Source organism: Harmonia axyridis, chromosome 3 (assembly GCF_914767665.1).
Source record: "Harmonia axyridis chromosome 3, icHarAxyr1.1, whole genome shotgun sequence".
Lineage (NCBI taxonomy): Eukaryota > Metazoa > Arthropoda > Insecta > Coleoptera > Coccinellidae > Harmonia > Harmonia axyridis.
This window is the reverse complement of record NC_059503.1, coordinates 1,963,470-1,990,228: the sequence shown is the minus strand read 5'-3', so window position 1 is coordinate 1,990,228 and position 26,759 is coordinate 1,963,470. Positions and strand designations below refer to the sequence as shown.

Here is a 26,759-nt window from a genome sequence, read left to right as displayed (position 1 = left end):
AGTTATAGATATTCCTCTTCTGTGAAATGGATAAGAAAATCATTAATTTACAATTGAAGTAACAATTTTCGATTAATTAATTTTATCTCCTGGTTGATGATGACTAATCAAAATATTGATTTATAAAGGTCAAATGAATAATTATTTGACCTCCTTAGAACCAAAATAACTTATTGGAATCTTCACTCGAGAACGAAGTTGTAACGTTACAATTGCCCATGAGACTCTAGATTGATTTCTAGGGGTGGTTTGGCTTATTTGGCAACAAAATTCCGACCCAGGTTTTTACAAATTTAAAAAAATTGAAATATACAAAATCTGAAACAAAGTACATATCTTTCATGAAGTCCCGATAATTATTGAAAATCTTTCAGAGAATTCTCCCTGTTTCCTTCTCTAGATACGCGCATCTGCATCCCGAACAATCGCATACGATGAATTGATAAATTACCGCGTCTTTGAAAACTGCAGTAGCGTAACGTGAATTGAAGCGTGCGAAATCGTTGCAAAGTTGATTACATATTGTAGATCAATGAATATTCAAAAAAGTAAATGAACACATAAGGAACTAATGTTGAATTTTTCTATGAACTTTCAAATTTATTTTTGAATGATCTATTCTTAATAATAACGTACCTTCACTCATATAGAAAGACGAGAAATCTTTATAATAACACTCCGGTGTGAAACTACCCTAGAAATCCGGTAACTTCTTCGACAATCTCAACACCGGAAGAAGTTCTACGTACGCCGCAGCTTAAAACAACGCCCAAAAGACAGATCCGTCTCCCAAACAACAACCAAAACCGTTCCGTCAACCTTCACAGAGGATCTGCGCCAGATTTATATCCATACGTGGGAACCGATACGTTGTTCATCCCCTTTGACTGATTCTCATACTCCGACAGACCCTTTGTATCGCGTTACGAGATCCAGGGAGCGCAACGTCATTATTAATTAAATCGGTTTCCGGGATAATCCCTGTTGCGGTCCAAGCCCTGCGTCTTCGACAATCCCGTCGGGTCGATGGCGTCCCCGAACCGCCAAAGTTTATCTGTCGAATTGTCGGTTGTTTCATGGAAACCGCACCTGGCGGCAGCAGGGGTAGAAGCTGGAGTATAGGATATTGTTCTTGATCGAAGGAACTCACGCGATTGGGGGAGGATTTGCATCAGGAAAGGTTGTTAAGGATGTTCGATTGATTGGAAAACGCATCGACCGCATGCGGTTGAAACCGCATCAAGTATTCGGTTTAATCTTTCACCGCTCACCGATTTGCCGTAGACCTTAAATTTGAGAAAACACTAAACTCGAAACAGTAGAAATTGCATTTCTTTACAAGAATCTTTATATCTCCTAAAATATTTGTTACATACCCCTCGAATAAAAACGTTTTTCGGAGATCGAGTTATGATCTGAAACATCATGTGGTTTCAAGTCCGTATCTTGAGTCCAGAAGAAGAGACAGCCTCGAGAAAATTATCGAAATTTTTTCTAAAAGTTGAGTTAGTAACCAATTATTTCTGAAATAATGTACTAATCGCCCAACTTCAAGCATTTTAGTGATCTACGTAATCATATCAATTGAAAAACTGGTATAAACTCCCCATAAAAGAACTTTTACTTTTTTTGATTTTTTAAGGTATAGGTATTGCGTATTCGAAAATGTTGGACTCGAAAATTTTTGGGTGAGACCGGAATTTAACTAATGAGAAATCGTTCATTTCCACACCACTCACCGATTTGTCGTAAATCTAAAAAAAATCCATCTTTCCACATAAAAACGAGCATATCGTTGCATAAGTGACGGGAAATATTTATGGTGTAGTTATTTTGGTGCATTCATAAATAAATAAATATAACACGTTGTTGCTTTTGATCGATTGTGAGCTCGCGCGTCACCCATTTTGCACACAGCTTTCTCATGTACACATATTCCTGAATGATATATGATGTACACAATCAGATGATATCTTCACAATGTCTACTAACTCGATCAACTTCATTTTACGGTCATTCAAAATTTTTTTTTTAACTTCTTTGAATTTTTCGTCGGTGACTATTCGGTGCTATTTCCCCACGTTTAAACTTAGCATACCAATCAATGATGGTTGATTTTCCTGGTGCAGACCCCGGAAACTCTTCATCAAGCCAAGATTTTGCTTCAACTGGTTTTTTTCCTTCGAAAAGCAATACTTTATCAGCACTTCTGGATAGCCTCGACGCTTTTTCCACTTTCAGCAATTCACAACCAAGCTGCAATTATCGCCTGACCACTGCATTATGTCTACTGAAAACGGTATTTCTCTACCGACATAATCTCACCCTTTCCTGCTTCTCGAATTGCAGCTTCTCAAGGAATGTTTCCAAGCTAAACACCTCACTGTACCACCCTGTATTTTGATATCCAAACCCACCCAAACCTGATACACACAACGCCAGCATTCCAAGAGGAGTTACCGTATAAATTACGCCGTTCTTAGAAACAATAGGGCCCCACTATCAGTTCGCAAACTGCAAAGTGATACTGTGCAGAACCGAATCCGATAACTCACCGCACAACCATCAATATTTAAGGGCAGGTGTTCAACCTCCCCGTAATTTCGGGCTTTTCATCGAAACCGAATATCCCCCAGAACCAAACCTCAAGTACCAAGTCGGCATCAAGTTCCAATTAGTGGAAGAGGTAGATCCCCCCGATCATTTATAAATGATTTCGGGCTCATTAAGCCCGAGATGTTCAGCCATCAAGAGATCGTTAAATTAACGAAAGGGAATTAATAGGTTAATTCTGAGCAGAACTACTCTCCTGGACTTTAATTAACGCGAAGACGTTGACGCGGGGAGGGCATTTTGGCGGCGGAATGATACTGGGTATCTTACTCTGTTATCTGGAGCCTTGGCGATTATTTCTCCAGACTGGAAAAGGTACAAGGGAGGTCCTTAATGTCGAATGCCTGAAACTAGCTCTCACGTCTAATTTGAGGTTTCTATCTTGAAGATTGCTACACCTACTAAGACCCGGAACTCTAGAATCTATCTAATTTAAATATCATTAAATAGATCACATGAAATTTGTCTCAAGCGATTGTGGAACACTAGCTTAACCACCACATGTTCATACAATTTGAGAATAAAGGAAATTCATATTAATTTTCAAGATAAATTTAATTCTTACTGATGGTCGATGGCTCTTGCATGATATTGACAATAAGAAACATCTTCACTCTTCTATTCTTTATTTTCTATTGAAATTATTCCGAAATAATGCGTAGGTTTCAGCTTCCGTCCAATAAATTTACCAAGGAGTTTTTCTCTAGCTTCATTTTATACCAGAAACTTACGTGGTTTTGTACTCAATAGCTTTCTAGAGTTTTATTTATATCAGATGATTGAAACAGTATCCAGGAGTCTCTGCTTACATAGGACTGGCATAAAGCAACTGCCAGAGGCAATAAAGTAACACTACTTTGGCAATGAGGTAATGAAGAAAATTAGAGAGTTGATGAAATTGAAGAAAAATCTTCAAGGTTAAGACCTGTTGGCTCTGAGGCCAAGACCAAGATGAGTCAGCGGTCCATCAATGGGAGCTGGACAATAGCTAACCCTCTGAAGGAACACTCCTTGTCTTGCTCAAGCAAAGAAATTAGTGGTGCTTTCACCGACCGATACCAGAAAGATTTTGATGGAGCTACGAGCTAAGCTTCGGGTAAATGTGGGACTGCTGACTGGCCACAGTTTGTACAAACATTTTTGTACCACATGAGTAAGTCAGCAGATGAGATTCACAAGCTCTGTGAATGGAGGTACAAACTAAAAACACCTGAAGAGTTGGCATGCTAATGCCTGGGGTTGACTGGCCTTAGAACCACTCTCAGGAAGTTAATAATCCTGATTATAAAACTGCCACTTAAATGATTTCATGAGCATTTTATAGTCTTATGCTTTCATCAGACAAATAAACTATGAGGAATAAGTAAAGAGAATGAAACCAAAATTTTTTTTTCCTTTTGGAAGAATCACGTAGATCTCAAACGCCTTTATTGGAAATAAAACCAAACCATCTTCAATATCCCTTCCTAATGAACGTTTCTCCGCAACAGAAATCGTTAGAGACGGCGAACGAATAAGAGATACAAGACAGAAAAAAGTTCCTCTCGCTTGCGTCCAGAAGAATACACACTGGATAACCTACTAATTCATGAAAAATGCTAACGAAAGAGATAACACTTGCCGTAGTCTCATGTTTTATTCAGAGCTATCGGAGCTGCGAAAAAGGAAAACTGTGTCGGACGAACGGATTTGGTTTGTAAATGTGCGATGACCCTTTTTTTTAGAGCGGACCTTTTCCAGGCCTAGTGGAGGTGGGATGTAGTGGAAAAATCGGGAATTTTACCGTATGAGTCTTTGCCCAAGGGTTAGCATTACATGCTATATTGGATCACCCAGAGTTTGGAAAAGTTTTTGAGACTTACATTTTGTTGTGGAATTCAATAATAAAGGGTGTTTTTTTTTAAGCTATAAAACTTCAAATTGCAATAAAACAACGATGGATTATTCGATTGCATTGGATTTTATTTATCCGCAAGGTAATCTTGTGGAATTACATTTCAAATATAATTTCTGGCATATGACCGCCACGGCTGGCTTCTAATTTTCGTCCAATTTTCGATGACTTTTTCCAACATTTGTGGCCGTGTATCGGCAGGAATACGGCGAATGTTATCTTCCAAATGGTCAAGGGTTTGTGGCTTATCCGCATAGACCAATGACTTTACATTGCCCCTCAGAAAGTAGTCTAGCGGTGTTAAATCACAAGATCGTGGAGGCCAATTGACAGGTCCAAAACGTGAAATTAGGCGGTCCCCAAACGTGTCTTTCAATAAATCGATTGTGGCACGAGCTGTGTGACATTTTGCGCCGTCTTGTTGGAACCACAGCTCTTGGACATCATGATTATTCAATTCAAAAAAAGTTAGTAATCATGGCTCTATACCGATCACCATTGACTCTAACGTTCTGGCCATCATCGTTTTTGAAGAAGTAAGGACCAATGATTCCACCAGCCCATAAAGCGCATCAAACAGTCAGTTTTTCTGGATGTAGCGGTGTTTCGACATAAACTTGAGGATTAGCTTCACTCCAAATGCGGCAGTTTTGTTTGTTTACGTAGCCATTCAACCAGAAGTGCGCTTCATCGCAAAACAAAATTAAATGGACGTAGTGCGCGATACGTATTCCGCACAGAACCATTATTTTCTAAATAAAATTACACTATTTGCAAGCGTTGTTCAGGCGTGAGTCTATTCATGATGAATTGCCAAACCAAACTGAGAATAAATCACTTGACGGCTGTTAAATCGGTCGCCATCTTGAACAGAAATGCCAACTTAAAGTTATATACCTCGAAAAAAAACCACCCTATACATCCCTGTCATCTTATGGAGGAGCAAGATGCGGATTTGATATTTTAGTATGTTAGAAACCAACTCTTAAACTAAAAAAAAATTCACTCGCATTACAGAAAAAAAGTTGCATGTCTTTCGCAAAATTTTCCTTAAATATTCAAACGGAAAAGACAAATCTGCTGAAAACTTAAGAGATTAGGACATGGAGAACCAAGAATGACCAAAAAAAGCTGATGATGATGATGATGAATTGTTCATCTAGCGTAAAAACTATATGTTAGGCTGACAACGATGGAGAGATATATCCAAATTGGAACCCAGTGGTTAAACCAGCATCTCGAATGAAGGAAAAAGTACGATTTCCACGTGTATATAAATATCAAAAGATATTACTTATCAGGTAAATGTTTCGGCAAATATGCCATCCACATAACCATTGTCAAACAGAAGATTTCCACGTTATTACGTAGGAATCTAAATAGAAAGTAACCCAAGGAGAATGTTTGTCATCAAGGGAAAGTAGCGATATACCGGTTTCACCCTTATTAGACATAGATCATCAGTACCGCATAACTCTACCCAAGATGACAAACAAAACGAAATAGCAGGCACCTTATTGAATGCTGGCAGACGCTAGTCACTATGAATTACTGCGGAGCGCCACCCAGCGGACAAATAACCTCACTACTCTCGAACTCCGACACCTTCCGTCCTTCGGGACCCTTTCCTTCCTGGCTCTCCCAAGTCTCCTCCAACTTCCCATCTTCGATATAACTGCATCCGATCGTTCGGTTCAGACCTCATTAGCCTCGAATTAGCAGCAGCTTATCCTGACTGTATCCAAACTAGCCTGCAGCTGCGTTGCACACATACCTGTGGAAAGTCGGCTTATCTGGGAAGAGCGTGATAATGGAGTTATCATCGTTAAGGAATATGCGCCCGTTTGCACTTCCAGACAATTGCCATTAGAAGGGGCATTAGGCTAACGACGCCCGCGTTTCGCGTGCTAATGTTATGCCTGCTCTTCTCTCTCGAAGACCCGATCACGCAATATCCGTGTAGGTGTTCCGCTCGCCCGAGATTGGCTCTTCCGATAGTACCCGGGGTCACGTGATGCGGGATGGTGAATGCAGCAGGGATGTGGGATGAGGAGGACGAGGTGCTCCTTGAATATCTGACACGAACGGTTGAAATGTTTCTTGATTTAGTCTTAAAGGTCTATTGGGCAATAATTATTGGGGAATTTAAGATCATTTTTATCTTATTTCATGCTAAATACACATCGAATTTTTCAGAATGGTTTATTATCTCCTCCTATCTTGAATGCTGCTCGTTATCCAATGATTTTTCAATGGAAAACTCCTTCTCAAATGACCAAGAAACTACTGGCAAAGCGTTCTTACCTCTACGTCTTTATTTAAGAAAAAATATCATCATTCAGCAGAGAGGAATTCATAACTCCAATTGAATTTGAGCTAGAACTTTGCTTTTAATAGTGTGCTTTTTTTTTGCTTTTAAAATTATTTAATCAGACGGTATGTTTAAAATGGTATTATGAGATTTTCAGAGTCACTCATAATTTTGGTATGCCTAGTTGATAATCTACAGCAAGGATGATATGAAGAGTAGAATTTTAACTATCATACTTTGTAGCCCAATGATGCTGAATGTTTCAAAACGACACAAATATGTTTTAGTTCGTATTGTAAACTTTGTTTTTTTTCAGGGGACGTGTTTTCCGATTGAATCTCAGCAACATCAACGCTTCAAGCTGTGAGGTGAGTATTTCCTTTTATTCCCATCGATATCGATAAGTTGATTGACTGCATACTTACATTCGTGCGTTTCGCCTAATCTATCAAATTTTCCAAAAAGACAGAATGAGCTATAAGACTGCGTCTTTAAAAGAGGTCTATACCGGTACACTCGATGTCGAATATATGAAATTTTTTTTCCCGAAAATATCTGGAAATATGCAAAACGCCGCCAGTAAAATCCTAACGTTTCCATCCATTTTTCAGCGCAATTTCGCGTGATACAACATCCGTTTCTGGCGAAGAACAGAGAAAGAATTAATAAAAAGTAATAGTGGCATTTCCATAACTTATAATCAAGAGGGCGACCGTAATTCGACGACACGAAAGGGGAGGTATATTCCTGCTCGCTTTTCATGTAGCAGGAGACATAAACCGAGGTATTTATCATGTATTATGGTGGCCGATATGGTCTCGTCAGGGAGATATGACGTCTATGCGTAAAGGTACGTCATATAAAGAGATGTGGCGGCGGTAGTTTCGGAGAGTCGTAAAAGAAGAACTAATAATGGGAAAATACGCGCTAGGGGTGGATGAGAGGGGTTGGTTGATGAAGTTTCGGAGATGGCTGAGGTGGCTTAGACGTGTAACAAGGTATCACGTGATAGTTAAACTTTCTGAAGTTAGAGTAGCGTCTAAATTTGGGAAATCGAAATTTTTCGTCAGTTGAATATGATTTCGTTTGAAAATATTTTGATTTTTTAATTATAAAATGGTATAAACTCGACTTTACCCAGTGGCGGATCTATACCAATGGGGTCCAAGGAGCGAAGCCTCTTTGGCGAGTGCGGCAAATTCAGCGATAAAAAAACTCAGATGAATGATATTTTGAGGTTTGTTGGCCAATTTCTGATACAAATTTGCTGCATCTCATCTGAAAGTTTTTCAAAAAGAGGTTCAATTTTGAATAGTCCGTTTTTATCTCTGTCACTTCTGAAAGTAGATAAGTAATACCTACGCTATTATCAAAAATTAGGGTCTTCCAGCTGTCACTTTGGAACAAGTAGAAACGCAAATACTAAAAATGTTACGATACAGGCTTCTGCAAAGAATTGAAATTGATGAATTTCACTAAAAACATATGGTAAAAATTTTGCAATGACAGTTCGCAAAATTAAACAATATGAGAATGTAGCTCTAATGAAGCCTAAAGATACTGTTTCGAAAAAAAAAGCAAAAATTTCAGATCTTAACCGTTGCGTCAGTGGTGGAACAACCTTTATAATTGATCAAATTTTGATTTTTATAACTTCTAGCGATGGAATTCCACGTTTCAATGCCTTATTATACAAAATGATAAATCAAAATGCATTACGATTTAGAACACTTCTGTGCCCATCAAGAATTCATCGATTCTCCCAATATCTTACAGAATCCTCTCAGCAATCCAGGGTTGTAATCCCCCGGTATGAAGCGCCGCTCAAAACACTTGAATAATATAATCATTTTTTGCTCGTGACCCGCTGGCTGAAGCGCCAATCCATGAAAGACCATTTATCACCACTTCCATAACATATGATTACGTAAAATCCCTTGCTGGGATCCCCTAAGGATCTACATATTGATGACGCCAACGTTTTTCGTGTTTTTTTCCATTGTCTAGCCGTATCAAGGGTTTTGAATCCGGATATGCGGAAATCGGGGGTGGCCATCTTTTTTTTTAGGTTATGATTTCGCGAGATTAACGTTGAATATATGAGTGGATTGGCTCGGTTATGTAAATTGAGTGAAATAATTCAGGGAGGAGTTAGAATATTGCAGAAGTTTCAGTTGGCGTTGAAAATACTACATTGTTGGCGATTTTTGTTTGAAAACAATGCGAATTTCACACTCTTTGAAGAATAATGCTTAATTATGATGATCCTACTGAAAATGAAAAATCTCAATCAATACTGATCGATGAACACGGTTTCAATTCTTCACATCACTAACTTGTCGCAACAGCTCAATTTTTTTTTCAATAAAACGATATTATAGAGTTTGATACTATAAAATATTTTCAAGAGGCTATCCTTAAAAAATTTCATCCCAGTCTAAAATTCATACAATATCTCTTGTTTAGCTATAATCCCCAAAATTCAAAGATATAGTAGGTAGTTAACGTTATAAAATATAAAATTTTTCGAGCTTTACCATTGGGCACGCTCGTTTCTATCTGTTTTATCATACGCCTAGCTTCAATTATTCATAGTAATAATCAGTTTAAACGAAAAACAGACAAGCATGCTGTGGTTCTTGAGACCACGTCAGTGCTTCCAGCGTCAAAAGACGAATGAACAAGTGCGCTTAGGTTTTCGAATACACGTCAGTACTTTTTTCCAATATTTTTTTTCGACAACGCTTTATAATCTCAAGTTCTATCCGGATAATAACAGAGGAAAGAACGGTGTTCACCCTGCTTGAATGATTCATAAACCGCAACCCCTATTCCATCTGCTGCTTACACATCAAAAATGTATGAGGAGAGAGTATCGATGCCCTACAAACAATTTTCTATTAAACGCCTTTTTCTATTTTTCAACAGTAATGCAACTTCGTAGGATTCGGGTTTCAATACAGGGGGTGTTAAGTCACCCCCTAAAACATGCGAATTCGATTTGGGAATCATTGGTTGGGGTGACCACGAGTTCTCATGAATTTTTTTAGGGAAAACTGTGGGAAAATCGGTACTCTAGATGAAATTATAATGGTTGGCAAATCTGGATTGATAGAAAAAAGATCTCCGAAATATGTTCATCCCTTAATATACTTCAATTACAAAATATCAAGAGAACACGAATAATTATTAATTGTCCAAAAATAAAATGAAAAATTTCAAAAGGCCCTGAAACTTTCAAGGTTCTAGTTTCGATCCCAATCGGACAGACCGACAGAATTGAATTTGATTATTGATTCGTCATCAATGAGTCCAATCTTATCGTTTGTGATCTGTCCTGGCTCAAAATTCGAAAACTACAGATAAAGGGTGTTTTTTTAGAGCTATAGAACTTTAAATTGCAATAAAACAACGATGGATTATTCGATTGACATGAATTTTATTTATCCGCAAGATAATCTTGTGGCATTATATTTTAAGTATGATTTCTGGCATATGACCGCCACGGCTGGCTCGGATGTAGTCCAATCTGGACGTTCAATTTCCGATGACTTTTTCCAACATTTGTGGCCGTATATCGGCAATAACACGGCGAATGTTGTCTTCCAAATGGTCAGGGGTTTGTGGCTTATCCGCATAGACCAATGACATAGCCACACAGAAAGTAGTCTAGCGGTGTTAAATCCCAAGATCTTGGAGCCCAATTCACAGATCCAAAACGTGTAATTAGGTGGTCGACAAACGTGTCTTTCAATAAATCGATTGTGGCACGAGCTGTGTGACATATTGCGCCGTCTTGTTGGAACCACAGCTCCTGGACATCATGGTTGTCCAATTCAGGAATGAAAAAGTTAGTAATCATGGCTCTATAGTCTATACCAATGATTGCACCATCCCATAAAGCGCACCAAACAGTCAGTTTTTCTGGATGTAACGGTGTTTCGACATGCACTTGAGGATTAGCTTCGCTCCAAATGCGGCAGTTTTGTTTGTTGATGTAGCCATTCAACTGCTCTGATGGACGATTTTGTCGACGATAAAATGGACGTAGTGCGCGATACGTATTCCGCACAGAATCATTATTTTCGAAATAAAATTGCACTATTTGCAAGCGTTGTTCAGGCGTGAGTCTATTCATGATGAATTGCCCAACCAAACTGAGAATAAATCACTTGACAGCTGTTGAATCGGTAGCCATCTTGAACAGTAATGCCAATTTAAAGTTATATTCCTCGAAAAAAACACCTGTTATAAACAAGGTTTGGTTCCTTCTTTCAAATTTCTTTTTTGCTATATCTTCAGAATGTATTCTATGGTTTTGTTGAATGTGGCAAAAATGAAGGTTATGATTATAATAATTCGTCAACTGTTCAACTTCCTCAATTTCCGTCAGTACAAAAGCAAACGTCAAAGTTTAACCCCAAACAATCTATGGCACAGACCATAGAAGAGACTGCACGAAAGTATAACTCAATCCTGACATTTCTCCGCATGAAATATCTCCCATTATAACAAAGTTCCGAATGTTCAAATGCTACATAAATACTAAAACAGTAACAGTCACTTCGGTTAGTTAGAAGTTGAAACTCGGCGGTCGCCATCCTCTTTGTTTATGACCGCAAACGTCGGGCTAAAATCAAAATTTCCATTAGGGCGAAGTCGGCAACGTCGCCCTGCGGTAACGCAAAAATTTCATCCCCCAGAGGAAATTATTTGGACCGCGAATTATCTCCTGGACCGCCCCCTCTCCAACTACTAACAATATTAGACCCGTAACTTTCGACCCTAGCGGTCTGGGCGCGAACTTTGCGCCGGATAGTGGCGGCGGAACACAGAAGCGGGTAAGTGCACAGAATCGCTGATTGAAACACGTAAATTCGGGACAATATCGCACAAGGGGATCGGTTTAAAGTCCCGGGACTTTCGGTTGACAATGGAAATAGTTCGGAACGTTCCCCCCTTCGAACATAACAAACAAACAAAGACGTCCGCCATTATTCCGGAGGTATTGCCCGCCCTAACAACCCGGAACCGGGATAATATTCGGATTCTGATCCAGATGTTCCACTCCATAACGGTCGAGAACCGGAACTCGACGTTCTAGCCATCGGAATTTACACCCTGACGGAACACACCCTCTCTCTGTTTTCTGTGGACGCTTCGGAGGTGGCCATAGAATATGGACATCTAGGTTAGGTAGCCTCTTCTCGGAAAATGCATTCGTTTTATTATTTCTTATGAAAAACCCTTTGAAATCTTGCGTGAATAACAATTTAATGTGCAGAATTGAGGGAAACAAAAGGAGATGGCTATACTATACCACCCAACCCCCTAATATTAGGTATTTTGTTAAGAGAGAACACCACCAAGTGACTGCTCATTTCAAAACGAAATTAAAGAATTTCCTTCTTAGAAATCGCCGATTATTATGGTTTTTTTTCAAATGATTTCTTCAAATAATAATCTACATTGTAGTGTTTCAATATTTTCATTTTGAGAATGAAAAAAAAAATTTTGGTATCTTTTCGTTTTTCGCAAAAGAATTGATGATATGGTATGCCTAAAAAGCAATGATATCACAAAGCGATGCAGAAATCCCTTTGCCTAGTAAGCAGCTGTTCACAAGCAAACAAACGCCGTTCAACATCTCTCGGCTTCAATTCGTAAGGCACCCAATTTCCTTGTTTCTGAATGAAATATTTTAGAAATACTCTTGAAAAAAATCATTAAGTACAAAAGAGACAAAACTCAAATTTTTTGGGAATTTATGAAAAGACTCGTATAGTACTTTCTTCCGACGAATGTTGGAATTATTGTAATATTCCTAACTTTTACTGCTCATTCAACCGTTCTAGCAACACCTCCTTCTCTAGGCTAATATTGACATTTCAGGAGAATGCCACGTGGTGGTGTTCCTTCTTGAAGTGTTAAGTTTGCCAGTGGATCCGTCGACCACCCTGTACAGTCACCGGAAACCGTTACATAAATCACATACGCCAGATTAAGTACGCCGCGACCGATAAGAACTCCGAGGACGTGAACACCACAGAGCTCCGTCGCGTCCATAGAATTGTCACCGTCCTCCTCCGTGCGATAAGACCACAAAAGAGATGGCGAAACAGCCAAAGGAGGAGATACGGATGCGACACCGAAATTTATCGAAGGCTTGGAAGAAGAAGACGTATCCGTCTCTATCGATTTCTGCGGCAGCAGGAGTTGCAGCATTCCTGCAACTCCTGCGGCCGGCCGCAAATCACCGTTATTGCAACGTTCCCAATAAGTTCAATTGATATCAGCGCAATCGGGAGAATAGGGCACGACATAAATATCAGACTGGACCCAGAGGGTGACTTCCCGTAAATAAATACCAATAATTGCGCTGTATCGAGGCCCATATTTCACTTCGTCGATACACAAAGGCCTCCGGAATTCCAATTAAAGCGCAAACTTTCAGTGGACGACGTGCAGTAACCTCAAGTTATAATTCGGTCGCCATAACTGCAGATTTTTGAGATACCGGCCGGATTCTTCAAGCGAACGTATAGTGACCCAATCTCGAAAGATTACCTACAAACTTTGTTTCGAAGAGTAACATTGTCGAGAATGAAAAGCGATATTTGAATTTCTTAAGGATTGTATCTATATCGAGGAAGACTTGAAATCATGTTTATTTTATACCTACACTAACTCTTTTTGATTAAAATACAAAGTGAAGAAACAAATTGCAGTAAAAGAAAAAATACTTAAGTAAACATCATGAAAATAATATCAACAAAATGGAAAAATGCACAAAAACATGAACCAATGAGAGGATCTACCTTTCAAGTGGATTGTCATTTGAAATAGATCAGAAAGTCGGTATATCCCTTATGATATTCATATTTAGAACAAAAAACTCCAAAAAATCATTGAAATTTCTGATATTACTCAATTTTCGAGAAACGTGGCAACGTCGAAATTTTCTGTTTAGAAAGACTAATATTTCTTAATGAGAAACAAAGCCGCTTGAAAATTTCCCCATAGATAAATACATGTTTATTTTAAATTCAAATGAACATATATTCAAATATCAGAGTAATAAACATAGATAGAGAGAGCACATTATGTCATTTTGAATGAGCAAATTTTGTCCCCAACATGAAATTTTCATTTCTAATTGGGAATCACTCAAATAAATATATTTGATTCAATATAATATACATTCATAACGATATGGTAAAATTGTGGATTTGAAAATATATCACAATCCGACAACTTAATCTAACCATGTTGGGAACATGTAAAAGATTGCGTATACTCCCTCTATTTATGTTTAATGCTCTATGGTTCAAATGAACAAATATATTCATAACGAAAATACCGAAGAATGTTAGAAAATTGATGGTATTGTATTGTGGACCTGCATAATTCGTTCCTAAAATTTAGCACAAAATTTTCGAAATTTGGACCTGTACCTTTTCACTACTACAAACGGAATGCGTAGAATAGGCGAGTATTACTTCTGCTTAGGATCTTATCAACAAGCAACAACCCTATAAGAATAAAAAAAGAATTACGAATGGAAAATTTACCATACCATTTTCAAACTGTTGAGTTATTGCAGATGCCTTTAAACATGCCTCCGATTCGACAATTTTAGCAATTCCACATTTAATGATTAAATAGAAACAAAGAGATTTGACTTCCTCATGATTGAAATTATTTATTTCAATTAGAATTTGGAAGTAATTGATTTCCCTGATTGATTTTACTACCTACAATTATTCTTCTGAGTACTCACCGATAGGTTTATTTCTTGAATAGAAAGAGCTTTTCGTCATTATGAACGTCAATTCCTTTCAATTCATTATTTTCTTGGACCTCCTTATCTTTTATTTCCATCATCACTGCTAGCAACTCACTGATAATATCATAAATCTGGAATAGAGATCATATATAATACCATCAACGCCATTCAATAGAATAAAACAAAATTTCAAATATACCTTGTATGAAAAATTCGCATGAAATACCTCGGAAATAACAATCTCGACCAAATATTGATTGATTCAGGTGAATCTCGTATTTTTGCAAGTCAGTCTCATAGACTACTTCAATAATTCATTTCACCAACAATCATCGATTGGTAGGCGGGGCTTTGGAATTACTCCAATCTATGATCAAGAGTAGGTAACTCGAATATTGGAAATCCATACAAACTCTGGTTGAATTTCTGTGCTTTCTCATAGAATGACACAACGATCAAATCGAAGTATGAAATACAGTTTTCTGTAAACAAATTGCTAGATTGCAATAGATTCGAAAAAGATGTCTGGAATTTTTGGTGTCTAAGCCCTTGAAACATATTAAAATCTGACTGGGGGCTTTTTTAGCTTCCCATCTTGAATTTGATTCAACGAAGATTGGACACAGATCCCAGGTAGGTATCTTAAGAATTTTCCAAAATGTTGATATGTTTCACCTAAAATGTATAATTGGTGAATGTTGATATGTCTGCCTAAGATAAAGCACTCTATGATTAAATTCAATTAGAATTTCGCATGGGAAAAAAAATTATGCACTCCGAGAATCTGCTTTTCTTTGTCGTATCAAACTTAAGATAGCGATATTTCCCAAAATAGCGCTACTATTCCAAAGACATGTCATATCGTGAATTGTCGATTCCGGACACAATTCAACACGTGCAAAATTCCGGTTCTCCTTTCCCTTTCTTTGGCCCAAGGGATCGAATTTTTTCGCTGACCTCATTCCGCCTAACTTCTGTATCGTTACACATCGGTTTGTTTTGAAAATCAGTTTCTAACTTCGCCGGCTCCGGAATACGAACTAGGGATGAAAGCGTTCCTACGGTCGCCCCCCTCACGTCTAATCATCGACGTCGAGACGTGCCCTGTAATCCTGAACGGTACTTGAAGATTTTCTCGTTAAGAAGAGCCTGGGATGGTTTTTCCATTCGGTTCGAATTTCGGGTGAAATAGTGATGTTTGCGATTTTGGAATTTTGGCGAGGTTATCAGGATTGTTAAGGCGTTTTGTTTTTTTTTTGAGATTCAGATGAAAAAAAATCAAAAATGAAGGAAAAACTATCGATCAAAAAAAAAATTTTATTCTAATTTATTGCCAGAAAAAATCCATTAGTGAGTGCTCAGAACAAGAAATGAACAGAAGTTCATTCAAAGAAAAAATTTCCTCCAAATTCTTACTACAACAAAGATTATATCATCATGGCAGAAGGAAAATCTCCCTGTTTCATTTTTTTTTATGAAATCTGGATTTTATTTCAGGTAGCCATATCTACATTCACCAATGATACACACTTTAGTTGAAATATTTCGTAAAATTCTTGTGATACCTAGGAACTTTGTCCAATTTCCGTTGAATCAAATTCAATATGAGAATCTGTGGACTAAAAAGCTCCCAGTCAGATTTTGATATTTTCAAGGGCATGGACACAGAAAATTTCAGAGATTTTATTGAAATCTATTGCGATTTAGCAATTTGTTTACAGAAACCTGTATTTCGTACTTCGATTTGATCGTTGTGTCATTCTATGAGAAAGCACAGAAATTCAACCAGAGTTTGTATGGATTTCCAATATTCGAGTTACCTACTCTTGATCATAGATTGAAGAAATTCCAAAGCCCCGCCTACCAATCGATGATTGTTGGTGAAATGAATTATTGAAGTAGTCTATGAGACTGACTTGCTAAAATACGAGATTCACGTGAATCAATCAATATTTGGTCGAGATTGTTATTTTCGAGGTATTTCATGCCAATTTTTCATACAAGGTATATTTGAAATTTTGTTTTATTCTATTGAATAGCGTGGATGGTATTATATATTACCTCTGTTATAGATTTATGATATCATCAGTGAATTGTTAGCAGTGATGATGGAAATAAAAGATAACGAAGTTCCAAGAAAATAATGAATTGACGTTCATAATGACGAAAAAATATTTCTATTCAAGAAATAAACCTATCGGTGAGTACTCAGAACAATGATTGTAGGTAGTAAGTTCATTCAGGGAAATCAATTACTTCCAAATTCTAATTAAAATGAATAATTTCAATTATGAGGAAGTCAAATCGCTTTGTTTCTATTTTATCATTAAATGTGGAATTGCCAAAATTGTCGAATGTTTAAAAGATTCTGCAATACCTCAACAATTTGAAAATCGTATGGTAAATTTTCCGTTCGTAATTTATTTTAGAACTAGAAGTAGGTATTTTATTTTTATTCTCATAGGGTTGTTGCTTGTTGAGAATATCCTAAGCAGAGGTTATAAGCACCTATTTTACGCATTACCTGTGTGGTGAAGAACAGGTATAGGTCCTAATTTCGAAAATTTTGTGCTAAATTTTGGGAACGAATTCTGCAGGTCCACTGTCCCTTAATGCCATTTGAATTTGGTTGAAATTTTCCAACATTCTTCGGTATTTTCGTTTTGAATATATTTGGTTATTTGAACCATAGAGTAATAAACATAGATAGTGGTAGTATACCCAATTTTTACATGTCCCCAACATGGTTAGATTAAGTTGTCGGATTGTGATATATTTTCAAATCCACAATTTTACTATATCGTTATGAATGTATATTATATTAAATGAAATATATTTATTTTAGTGATTCCCGATTAAATATGCTAATTCGAATATTGGAATCCGATATTTTTCCTAATTGCCGAATTCATATTAAGCAGAATATTTATCATTTTCTGTATCTACCTGTTGAAATCCAAGGTTTGGTAACTTTTGCTCTCCTAGTGTCATCGGTCGTATCACGTCGTTTGGCGCGCTTGAAGTTTGTTTTCTGAATTTCTGATATATTTAGGTATTTATTTCAATATATTTTGAGTTGATATGAAACGTTGATTCACTGTAAGACATAAGGAGTGCGTTCTTCGTGGAGAAACTCGTGAATTGAGTGAAATACTGTAATACTGATATGTTTTGATTTCCGCGCGCTTCATGTGAAATTTGATAGTTCATGTTGGGGACAAAATTTGCTTACTGAAAATGAAATATGCTCCCTCTATCTATGTTTATTACTCTGATGAGGCAACGCGTCGCCTAGATAATGAAGTATATACTACACTGAATAAGTACGAGGTCTAAATACTAAAAACACATTTGTCTTGAAAATTCGACTCAATTTCGATCAAAATTTTCGAAGTCTAATATTTTTATATACTCTAATCTAGACTCTCCACTTTTATATGCAAGATGGAATGCAATATGCCACTAATCATTTTCCATCAGAAATTTTTATGTTTATAGATCAAAATCTTTCATTAGTAGACGTTTCGTGCCCAACCCCGTTCATCTTCAGGTTACCACAACATAAAAATCAATCTCTTCAACTCCTTCCAGTTTTTCTTCTCCTCACAAATCCAAATCAGAAGTCTGCGACATCCCAGCCTAACATCTCCAGGCGAAGACCGACAACTCCAATAAACCAACCCCTCTTTCCTCTCCGCCATCGCAAATTAGAACTTCCAAACCCACTCAATATTCCTCTCTCGGTGTCCGACATCAGAATGTCAATGTTTAGACACTAATTGCGCAAAGAAATTCCTCCTACGAGTCGTATTTACTCGGTATTGAGGGGAAAAAGTGGAAAAAGTTCGTCCTGGGAGGCTTAGAGGGTGACTTTGTACGCAATATCCGACGTCTGTCTTGTCTGGTTAAACAGCGGCCGATGTCTTCGATGTTGCGATATTAGTTGCCGTCATTTAGGGGTGGGGGCGGGTTTTCTTTGAAGAGTTCAAGAATCCCTTCCTTTGCGGACACATCAAAGAGGAGAAGGAATTTGAAAAAAAATATTATTTCTAAAATTATTTTATTTCCAAATCAGATAGAGGAACATTACAAACTGGCTGTAAATATTATTATTTTACCACTCAGCTTGCGGTATCAGTACAATGGCCGAAATAGTCACGAAAGAAAAAATAGTTATACCCCTTTCAGTCGATCTTTTCGCTATTGTTTTCTTTGTACACTGCGCAAAAAAATTAACGCACATTCTGAAAATCTCAATTTTAATGAAAGTTAACTCTACATTGACTTTATAACTTATTTTTTATGTTCTCTCGGGAAGGTTTTGAACGAAACAAGACACATTAAATGGAAGAAAAATTCAGGATTTCACCGAATCTTATGTGAAAGAAGAGAAATAAACAATTTTCAAAATACTGGAATGCTGATAAGTGATTTTTTACTTGGTATTTCCACCCCTTGCGTTAATTACAGCTCTGCAACGACGGTTCATACTCAAAATGAGTGATCTTAAAATGTTCTGATCTAATCCTTCCCAGATTTCTCTGAGTTGGATTCCTAAGTCATTAAGAGTAGCTGGATGATTTTCTGAACTTCTCAGCCTTCTATTGAGGTTGTCCCAAACCTGCTCAATCAGATTGAGATCTGGACTTCTTGCTGGCAATTCCATTCGAGAGACTTCAACCTCTTCAAGGTACTCCTGAACGATGCGCGCACGTTGGGGCTGGCATTATCGTCCATAAAAATGAAATTTTCACCAATGTATGGGACAAATGGCACTACATGCTCTTCAAGAATGTTCCTTATATACCGCATTCATAGCTTTCATAGCTCCATTATCAACGACTACTAGGTCTGTGCGAGCAGTCAAAGATATTCCACCCCATACCATAATCGATCCTTCCCCGAAACCAGTAGTATTCAGGAAATTGCACTGAGCATATCTTTCATGTGGACGTCTGTATACAAGGGAACGTCGATCACAATGGTAGAGGCAGAATCTAGACTCATCTGTGAAGAAAACTCTTTCCCAATCAGCCTCTTCCCAATGGATATGCTCTCTCGCAAAATCCAAACGCGTCCTTCGATGGGCTGGGGTAAGAGCTGGGAATTTTCAATAGTGTTCTGAAGGAACTAAACAAAAGCTGACATAGTGATGAAAAAAAATTCAATAAACACGCAGGTTTTCGAATTCCATTTCAGAGAAAAATGTGACAGTGTTTATTTTAAAAAATTTCCTATTTTCTGAATATAATCAACACAACAGAAAAACGAATTGAAACATGTGTGCTCATTTTTCGACAAAGCCATGCGAGAAGATCCTCCATACAGGGATCCTTCATAACTTTGATCCGTACAAGGCAAGAGCAATCTTATCGGATTTTCCTTTGACACGCGAAAAGCCATATCAGACAGTCGACAGATATTCAGATATCGCTCCCTCCTTCTCTACACCCCTGCCAATTTCCGAAGTAACTCGACGGAGGCGCAGTCAAAGGAAAAACTTCGTCACGTGGGTTTCCCGGATTTTCCGTGATTACGCCTCGCGGCCCGATGCATCTCACACTGAAGAAAAATGTATTGATGTGATATTTTTTCATTTTCTGTTGGAATTTCAAACAATTTTCCAGAATTTTCCGAAAAATGTTCATATCCTTTATTCTCTTTTATATACATTTTTTTTTGTGAATTTATTCGATGTTTTTGTACTTGTTATTCTGCTATTTGAGACAAAAATAAGTCGAACAAATCATTTGCATTAGCAACTAGAAATGGACTGTAGCTTTTTTATTATGAATTATTCAAAATGAACCATGCTCTTCAAAAATTCTATCAATATGCGCGTATGCGCAATATCATGGGCCTCTTCCTCGTCTCCTTCCCGTCGACCGCAGCCGCACCGATTGCACCGCGTATGCAACTCTTCTACCGCATTCAATTATCTGCCTGTCACCAACCGGCCTCTTGGAATCGGACCGGCTCGATTTACCATCCGAACGGCTATCCCCGACTGTCTGTGACGTTTTGGAACGGTTGAAAAGCCGAAAGAGCGTTGAGGACCCCGAAAATTAAACCCTCCTTCTGTTACGGACTGCAGCGCGACCGCTTAACTATGCAGATTATGCAGTTGGAGAGTCTGGATGGGGCAGGTCTTCATCCAGGTCGAGTTGGCAGACTGGAATGATCGCTATACGTTTTTTGCTTTGAAATGCATGTTGAAACAACAGGTTAGGGGAGAATTGAAAACTTTGGGTTTCGAAGTAGGTTTATCAAAAAAATTAAAGGTTTACTTCTTCTAGTTAGCACTGCATTTAATCATTTATCAATACATTTCATATGTAATCGTGTGTGATATGAGTTTGCATCTGTTACTACGTTCAATGTAAAGGGTGTTTTTTTAGAGATATTGAACTTTAAATTGCAATAAAACAACGATGGATTATTCGATTGACATGAATTTCATTTATCCGCAAGATAATCTTGTGGCATTACATTTTAAATATGATTTTTGGCATATACCAAATATGATTTTTGGCATTACGACAACGTCAAGCAAAAACGGTCGTGGTTGATACGTTGTGAGACGGCTGAAATGGTGACCAATCTAGGATTGACGACCAGGAGATTTTGCTGTGTGTTTGGTGGGATTGGCAGAGAATTATCTACTGTGAGCTGCTCCCCTGTTCCCAAGCGTCTTCTGATGCGTTCCTTCTCTTCACGCTGCTCAGTAGCAAAAAATCTCTTAACTCCTGCAAAATCCTCTCCTCTCGATGCTTCGCCTAGGTGATATTCCTTACAAAGACAAGGTATTTCTTCTTCTTCCATAATTTCCAGGAAATAGGTCCCAAATCAGCAGCGTCACTTCCGTCAATCCCGTGGAACGCGACACAGCTCCGGAATACCGGAGAAAACCGGGTTAAGATTTCGGGAACGGCTCCGGGCCACGTTACCGAGCAAAAATAGTTGCTTTAATCGAAATCCAGGGACGGAAAATTCAATTTTCCGGGGCGCCTCTTTGATCTCGGATCGGATGAAGCCGTTGGTAGTTAGTACGCTCGGATGGGGTCTTTGCCTTCCACCTTTGGGTATATTAATGTTGATGTTTGCTCTGTGACGGCGTTCACTTTGCCCTGGAACTCGATTCATCTGATTAGGGACTTTTTCTCCGGAGTCGAACCTGATGAGGTCGACGAGGAAGGAGAGACAGAAACGTGACGATTGGTACGCCTGGATTTAAGAGGTGATTTCGACTGGGACGTTTGGATTTTTCGCCAGTTGAAAGGTTCCTTAAGGTTTTCTATTTGTATGGAAAATTGGGGTGATTTGGAGAAAATAGAGTCATCAGAAATTTCCGAAAGAAAATTAATTTCATCGTAATACCTTCTTTGATACCTCATGGGTTTCTTCAATTCATCATCGCATTATCTGAATCTCTAAAGTAGCATTTGAAGGAACGCTGAGAGAGTTTGTGCTTTGGCACAAGAAATTCCATTTGCTGATTCTCTAATACAAATTTTATCATCTTCAAAAATCGCAGGTCATACACACGAATATCTAAGTCCTTCAAATTCCTTTCCTGAATTTTCCATCTATGTGATGTTTTAGTGATTTCAAAAATGTGAAAACAATAGTTTAGCAAAGTCTCGTCCATTCCTTCTAAAATATTTATATGTGAGTATATTTACACCCAGATCAATACAAGCCGTCATTCACCTCCCTCACATACACAGAACAGAAAAAAAACTCGTAGCAATCTACACCCACGTGCAAATATCGAAGATTAAAAATACATGGGGTGGAAGGTCCCCTCACCCCAAAATTCTCGTATATTCGAGATTGCCGACTCTATGTCCTTACATTATCAGGATTGATATTCGAGTGTGTTGATTCCAAAGTGTATCTAAAATAAGAACCAATCTCTTTACGGTGACGATTCCAGAAATTACAGCCTTTGGGAGATTCTTCCAGAATTCGAAGTAATATAATTCTAAAAACATGCTCATTTGAAGCCTCCAAGAACAATGTCATCCTCTGCGATAGTTGTTTTAAAATACACTGCGCAAAAAAATTAACGCACATTATGGAAATCTCAAATTTATTCTACAACTGAAGGCGTTCTCAATGATAATTATTTTTATCAGAATTATGCATGCATATGTTATCCACTTTCAACGTATTTCTTCAATACAGATGTTTTTTCCCAGCAGGAATAAATAAAGATGAGATTATCAGATTTTGAATGTATTGGCTCCATTCTGAAATCAGTTGTTCTCGATCAATTCTAGTGATCAATAGTTTTTCTTTCGTTTGATTTTCTACACTGGATCGCTATGCAACGCGAAACACGCAATTTGACCCAAGAGGAATGTGCCCAAGCGGTAGTTTTGCGAGAATAAGGGTGGACATACACAAGAATTGCAGAAAGGTTTGGTGTTTCCCATATAAGTTTGTCCAGAATGTTGCAGCGATTCAGGGAGACAGGTATGAATGTCCGAAGACCAGGACAGGGTAGATCACGGGTAACAACTGCCATTCAAGAACGTTTCTTGAGAGTTTCTTCGTTGAGACAACGGTTTGCAAACGCTCGCCTCCTTCAAAATCAGCTTGAGCAAACTCAGAGAATATGATTTAAGCCCTCGTGTCGCGGCAAGAGGCCCAGCTCTTACCCCAGCCCATCGAAGGGCGCTCTAGAATTTTGCGAGAGAGCATAATCCATTGGAAAGAGGCTGATTGGGAAAGAGTTCTCTTCACAGATGAGTCTAGATTCTGCCTCTACCATTGTGAGAAGCTTCAGCTGGGTTATTACCTCCATTTCAATGGGTTTAGAATTTCATATTTCCAATAATGAAATGATAATATTCGGCATGTTTTTCCTGGAACGATTTGAAGTTTTATCGTTAGAGATAATATTCTTCCAGCGGACGACCCTCTGTGTCGAGTCATTAGATTGTTAACACGAATATTGAAAGCGTCCTTTTATTCCTGATGACGTTAGGTCGGCGATAAAAGCTTTCCGGGGGTTGGAAATTTAACGTTCAGCCCGTGTTTCAGCCCAGGAACCCGAAAGTAATCCTGTATTTTCACCGTCTCGAATGCTTTTAGACGTGGCGTCCTCATCAGATTTTGTTTTTCGGTAAATATTGACCATCCGACGCTATATTGAATGAAAGGAGACACGCCGGAACGTCCTTTTTCGGTCTCCGGTTCTCGATTACCGGATAAACTGGGTCGATTGGGATGTTTGATCGACTGATGGACGAGTTCGAATATGCTATATCCGAGCTATTCTCTTCAAATTGCTTTTGCGCGCTTGTTCTAAGGAACAGGGCCTACGCTTCTCACCCTGATTAATTCTGACGATAATTATTGTTATTTAGAAATGAACTAAATAGAGATCAGCATTTTTTGAATAAATTATACAGTGTGATTCATAAATAGATGTCTTTACTTTGTGGGTGGATTTTTTAGCCAAAAATAAAGAAAGAAAAATTCGTCAATTTTATTCATTTTACACATTAACTGATAACAATATCAAGACAAAATTTAGCAGGAATGATATCTTTGTTGAAACTCTTTACCAAATTTTGCTACCCTAGACTTTTCGAAGGATGAAGATATTGGAACAATCTTACCTCCAGTACAGAGCGCATTTAATTTTAAAATTTTAAGCAATAGATTTCGTCTGAATGAAAGCCGACGAAAAAACTAAGTGTGGAGTTTTTTTGTGTATGTAATGTTTTTTGCTTTTTTTTTGCAACGTTTTCTCTTTTCTGTTTGTTGTATGAGGTTCTGTTCATTCAAGTTAAATTTGTTGCTTATTAGATGTTTCTTCTTTGTTATCCTATTTGTAAGCAAGTAATAATTATTACCATTTAGAAATTGAATTAGCTTGAACTCCAACTTAAACAAGGCTCTAGTTGACTGATAATTTTTGCAACTTTTCAATTGAGCTACCTATGTTTTTGTTCAACTTTGATTTACTCGAATACAGTAGGGACAAAAATATTTTTTATCGGCAATAATTTTTTGTTGTTCACCATAGTGATTTTCATTTTTGTCATTCGTCCATTATTCTCATAATTTTTTCCAAAATTAAATTCAAAACATACATTTCTTGAATCTTGATTGAACGAATAAGCTCTTCAGATGTAACGTAAGAAAATTACCTGAAACGATCCGTGTCTAAACTGTGATACAAAATCTGTAGTCAAATTCTGACCACTCAACCGTGAAAATATATTCCGAAGGAAAACGCTTGGAGTTTGTTTATAAAGCGTAGAGAGAACCTCAACAGATTTCAAGAGCTGAGAATAAAGAATGAGCTAAAAAAAGAGCAATTGTTGTTTTATGTTTTATTCATTTCTGGAATTTCGAATTCTCTCGATATGTAGGTACCTTATACCTGCCTGAATTCGACATATAAAAACATCTTTCAGAAAATTTCCAACAATAAAGCAATAACCATAAATCAGAGTTTATTATGGAAACCTTCAGAGCGCCACGAGTTGAAATAATAAATGTATGAAATTGCCAACTCTACAAAAAAACGAAACTGCAAATACGAGTAGTTACGAATAAAGCACTAAAAAGTTCATAATACACATTGGATTTCATGCCTGCAAACTTCATTCCATCAAATCAAATGTATCATAAACGTCTCCATAAATTTCGAGTCAATTCAGCCAATCGCAAATCATCAACTGTAAGCTGGCCGGATTAATATTTTCGTCGAGGCCCTTAATTGGAAGAGGATCGACAGGAAAGCGGTCATAGAGAGCGTTCCGAAATTTACCATAAACGTTTTTTTTTCATCGTAAACCGCTAAATTCCAATATGCGAGGTTTTCCATCAGAATGCAATCAAATGAATTCCGATTCTTCTTGGACTTGTTGCGTCAATTTTCTATTAATTCAGCTTTCATATAGGATTATTGCCCATTAGGCATGAAATAATTTGTGGAAATTATATTCATTGAATGTAAATCTCGATATTAATAATGCGTTTCCATCGAATTGAGAACGGCCGAACAAATAATAATCATTCGATATTAATTGAAACTGAAGAATCCGGTAGTCGGGAGCTTGGTCATCCGGATATTCAGCCCGATCAAAGCTGGCGGGCATTTGGGAGAAAGAGAATTTTAGCAATTCATTATTTTCAATCAAGAAATTTATGATTTTAATGATCAATTCACGTTTTTCGATCCGTCTCGATACAAATTCATCTAAAAAGTACCCGGAAATGTTTGTTAAAATGGGTGACCGTCCTGTTATGAATTTGTAGATTTATCAAGGGATAACTGCAACTTTAGAAATGCATTTTGGTTAATTATTTTCAATAAAAAACACAATATATATAGCTTATACAGGGTGTTCCTAAATTTAAGGAGAATGGGAGATTGCTTGATTATTTACAATTACTTAATGTTGCCTACCTTTCATTTGTGTATTTCTTTTTTTTTTTGTCTTATTTTACTTATCTCGAAACAAGTGTTCAACACTTTTCGATAGTTTGAGTTTATTCAATCTATGATGGTATAAAAATGTATTTTTTCTCTTTACAAATGAATAAACGTTATTATTATTATTATTTTAGGAAAAAAATGTTCTATAAACATGGGTCCGCAGGCGTTTTCTTGTAGTCCTACTTTTTTGTGATGATTATACCAGTAAATCAAATCTTTATTAATCTTCGCTACAGATTGGTAAATAAGTACCTAAACTCATGATCAAATTATTCATCAGAGGTTAGTAACTGGATCTTTAAATAATTATTATTCATTCACTAGTTTGTTCTGACAGTGACTGCTATTTTATTATATATCGTTTTTAGTGTTTATGTGTTTTTTAATTTCTATACATTTAACTTAGTGTTTCTGTTAATTTATAATATTCTCTGTACTCGAAATAATGATCTTCATTCGACTGAATGAACTTATTTTGATGAAGTCTAAATTGACCACATTTCGATGATCCTAACCCTTCAAGGACGTGAAAACTCCAAATCTATACTATCTGAGCCTTGTGGATTCTCCTTACATAAAGGATAAAGGTACGTTTTCTTAGGACAGTTTGCGTAGACCGCCACGTTTCGTCGACTTCAATCTAACCAATCGCAATTCTAGCCACCCGTAGCTGGGCGGAGCTACGCCACTGCTA

General features: G+C 37.5%; 1 protein-coding gene across 2 annotated transcripts in view; it reads left to right on the top strand.

Annotated features, from left to right (window-relative positions):
* Nucleotides 1–26,759, top strand: part of LOC123676982 (semaphorin-2A) — a 605,612-nt gene that overhangs the window by 493,887 nt on the left and 84,966 nt on the right. For both annotated transcript variants that reach the window (XM_045613352.1, XM_045613351.1), the window contains one exon: nucleotides 7,135–7,186. In XM_045613352.1, coding sequence (XP_045469308.1) covers nucleotides 7,135–7,186 — 52 coding nt within the window. The remainder of the gene's footprint in view (nucleotides 1–7,134; nucleotides 7,187–26,759) is intronic.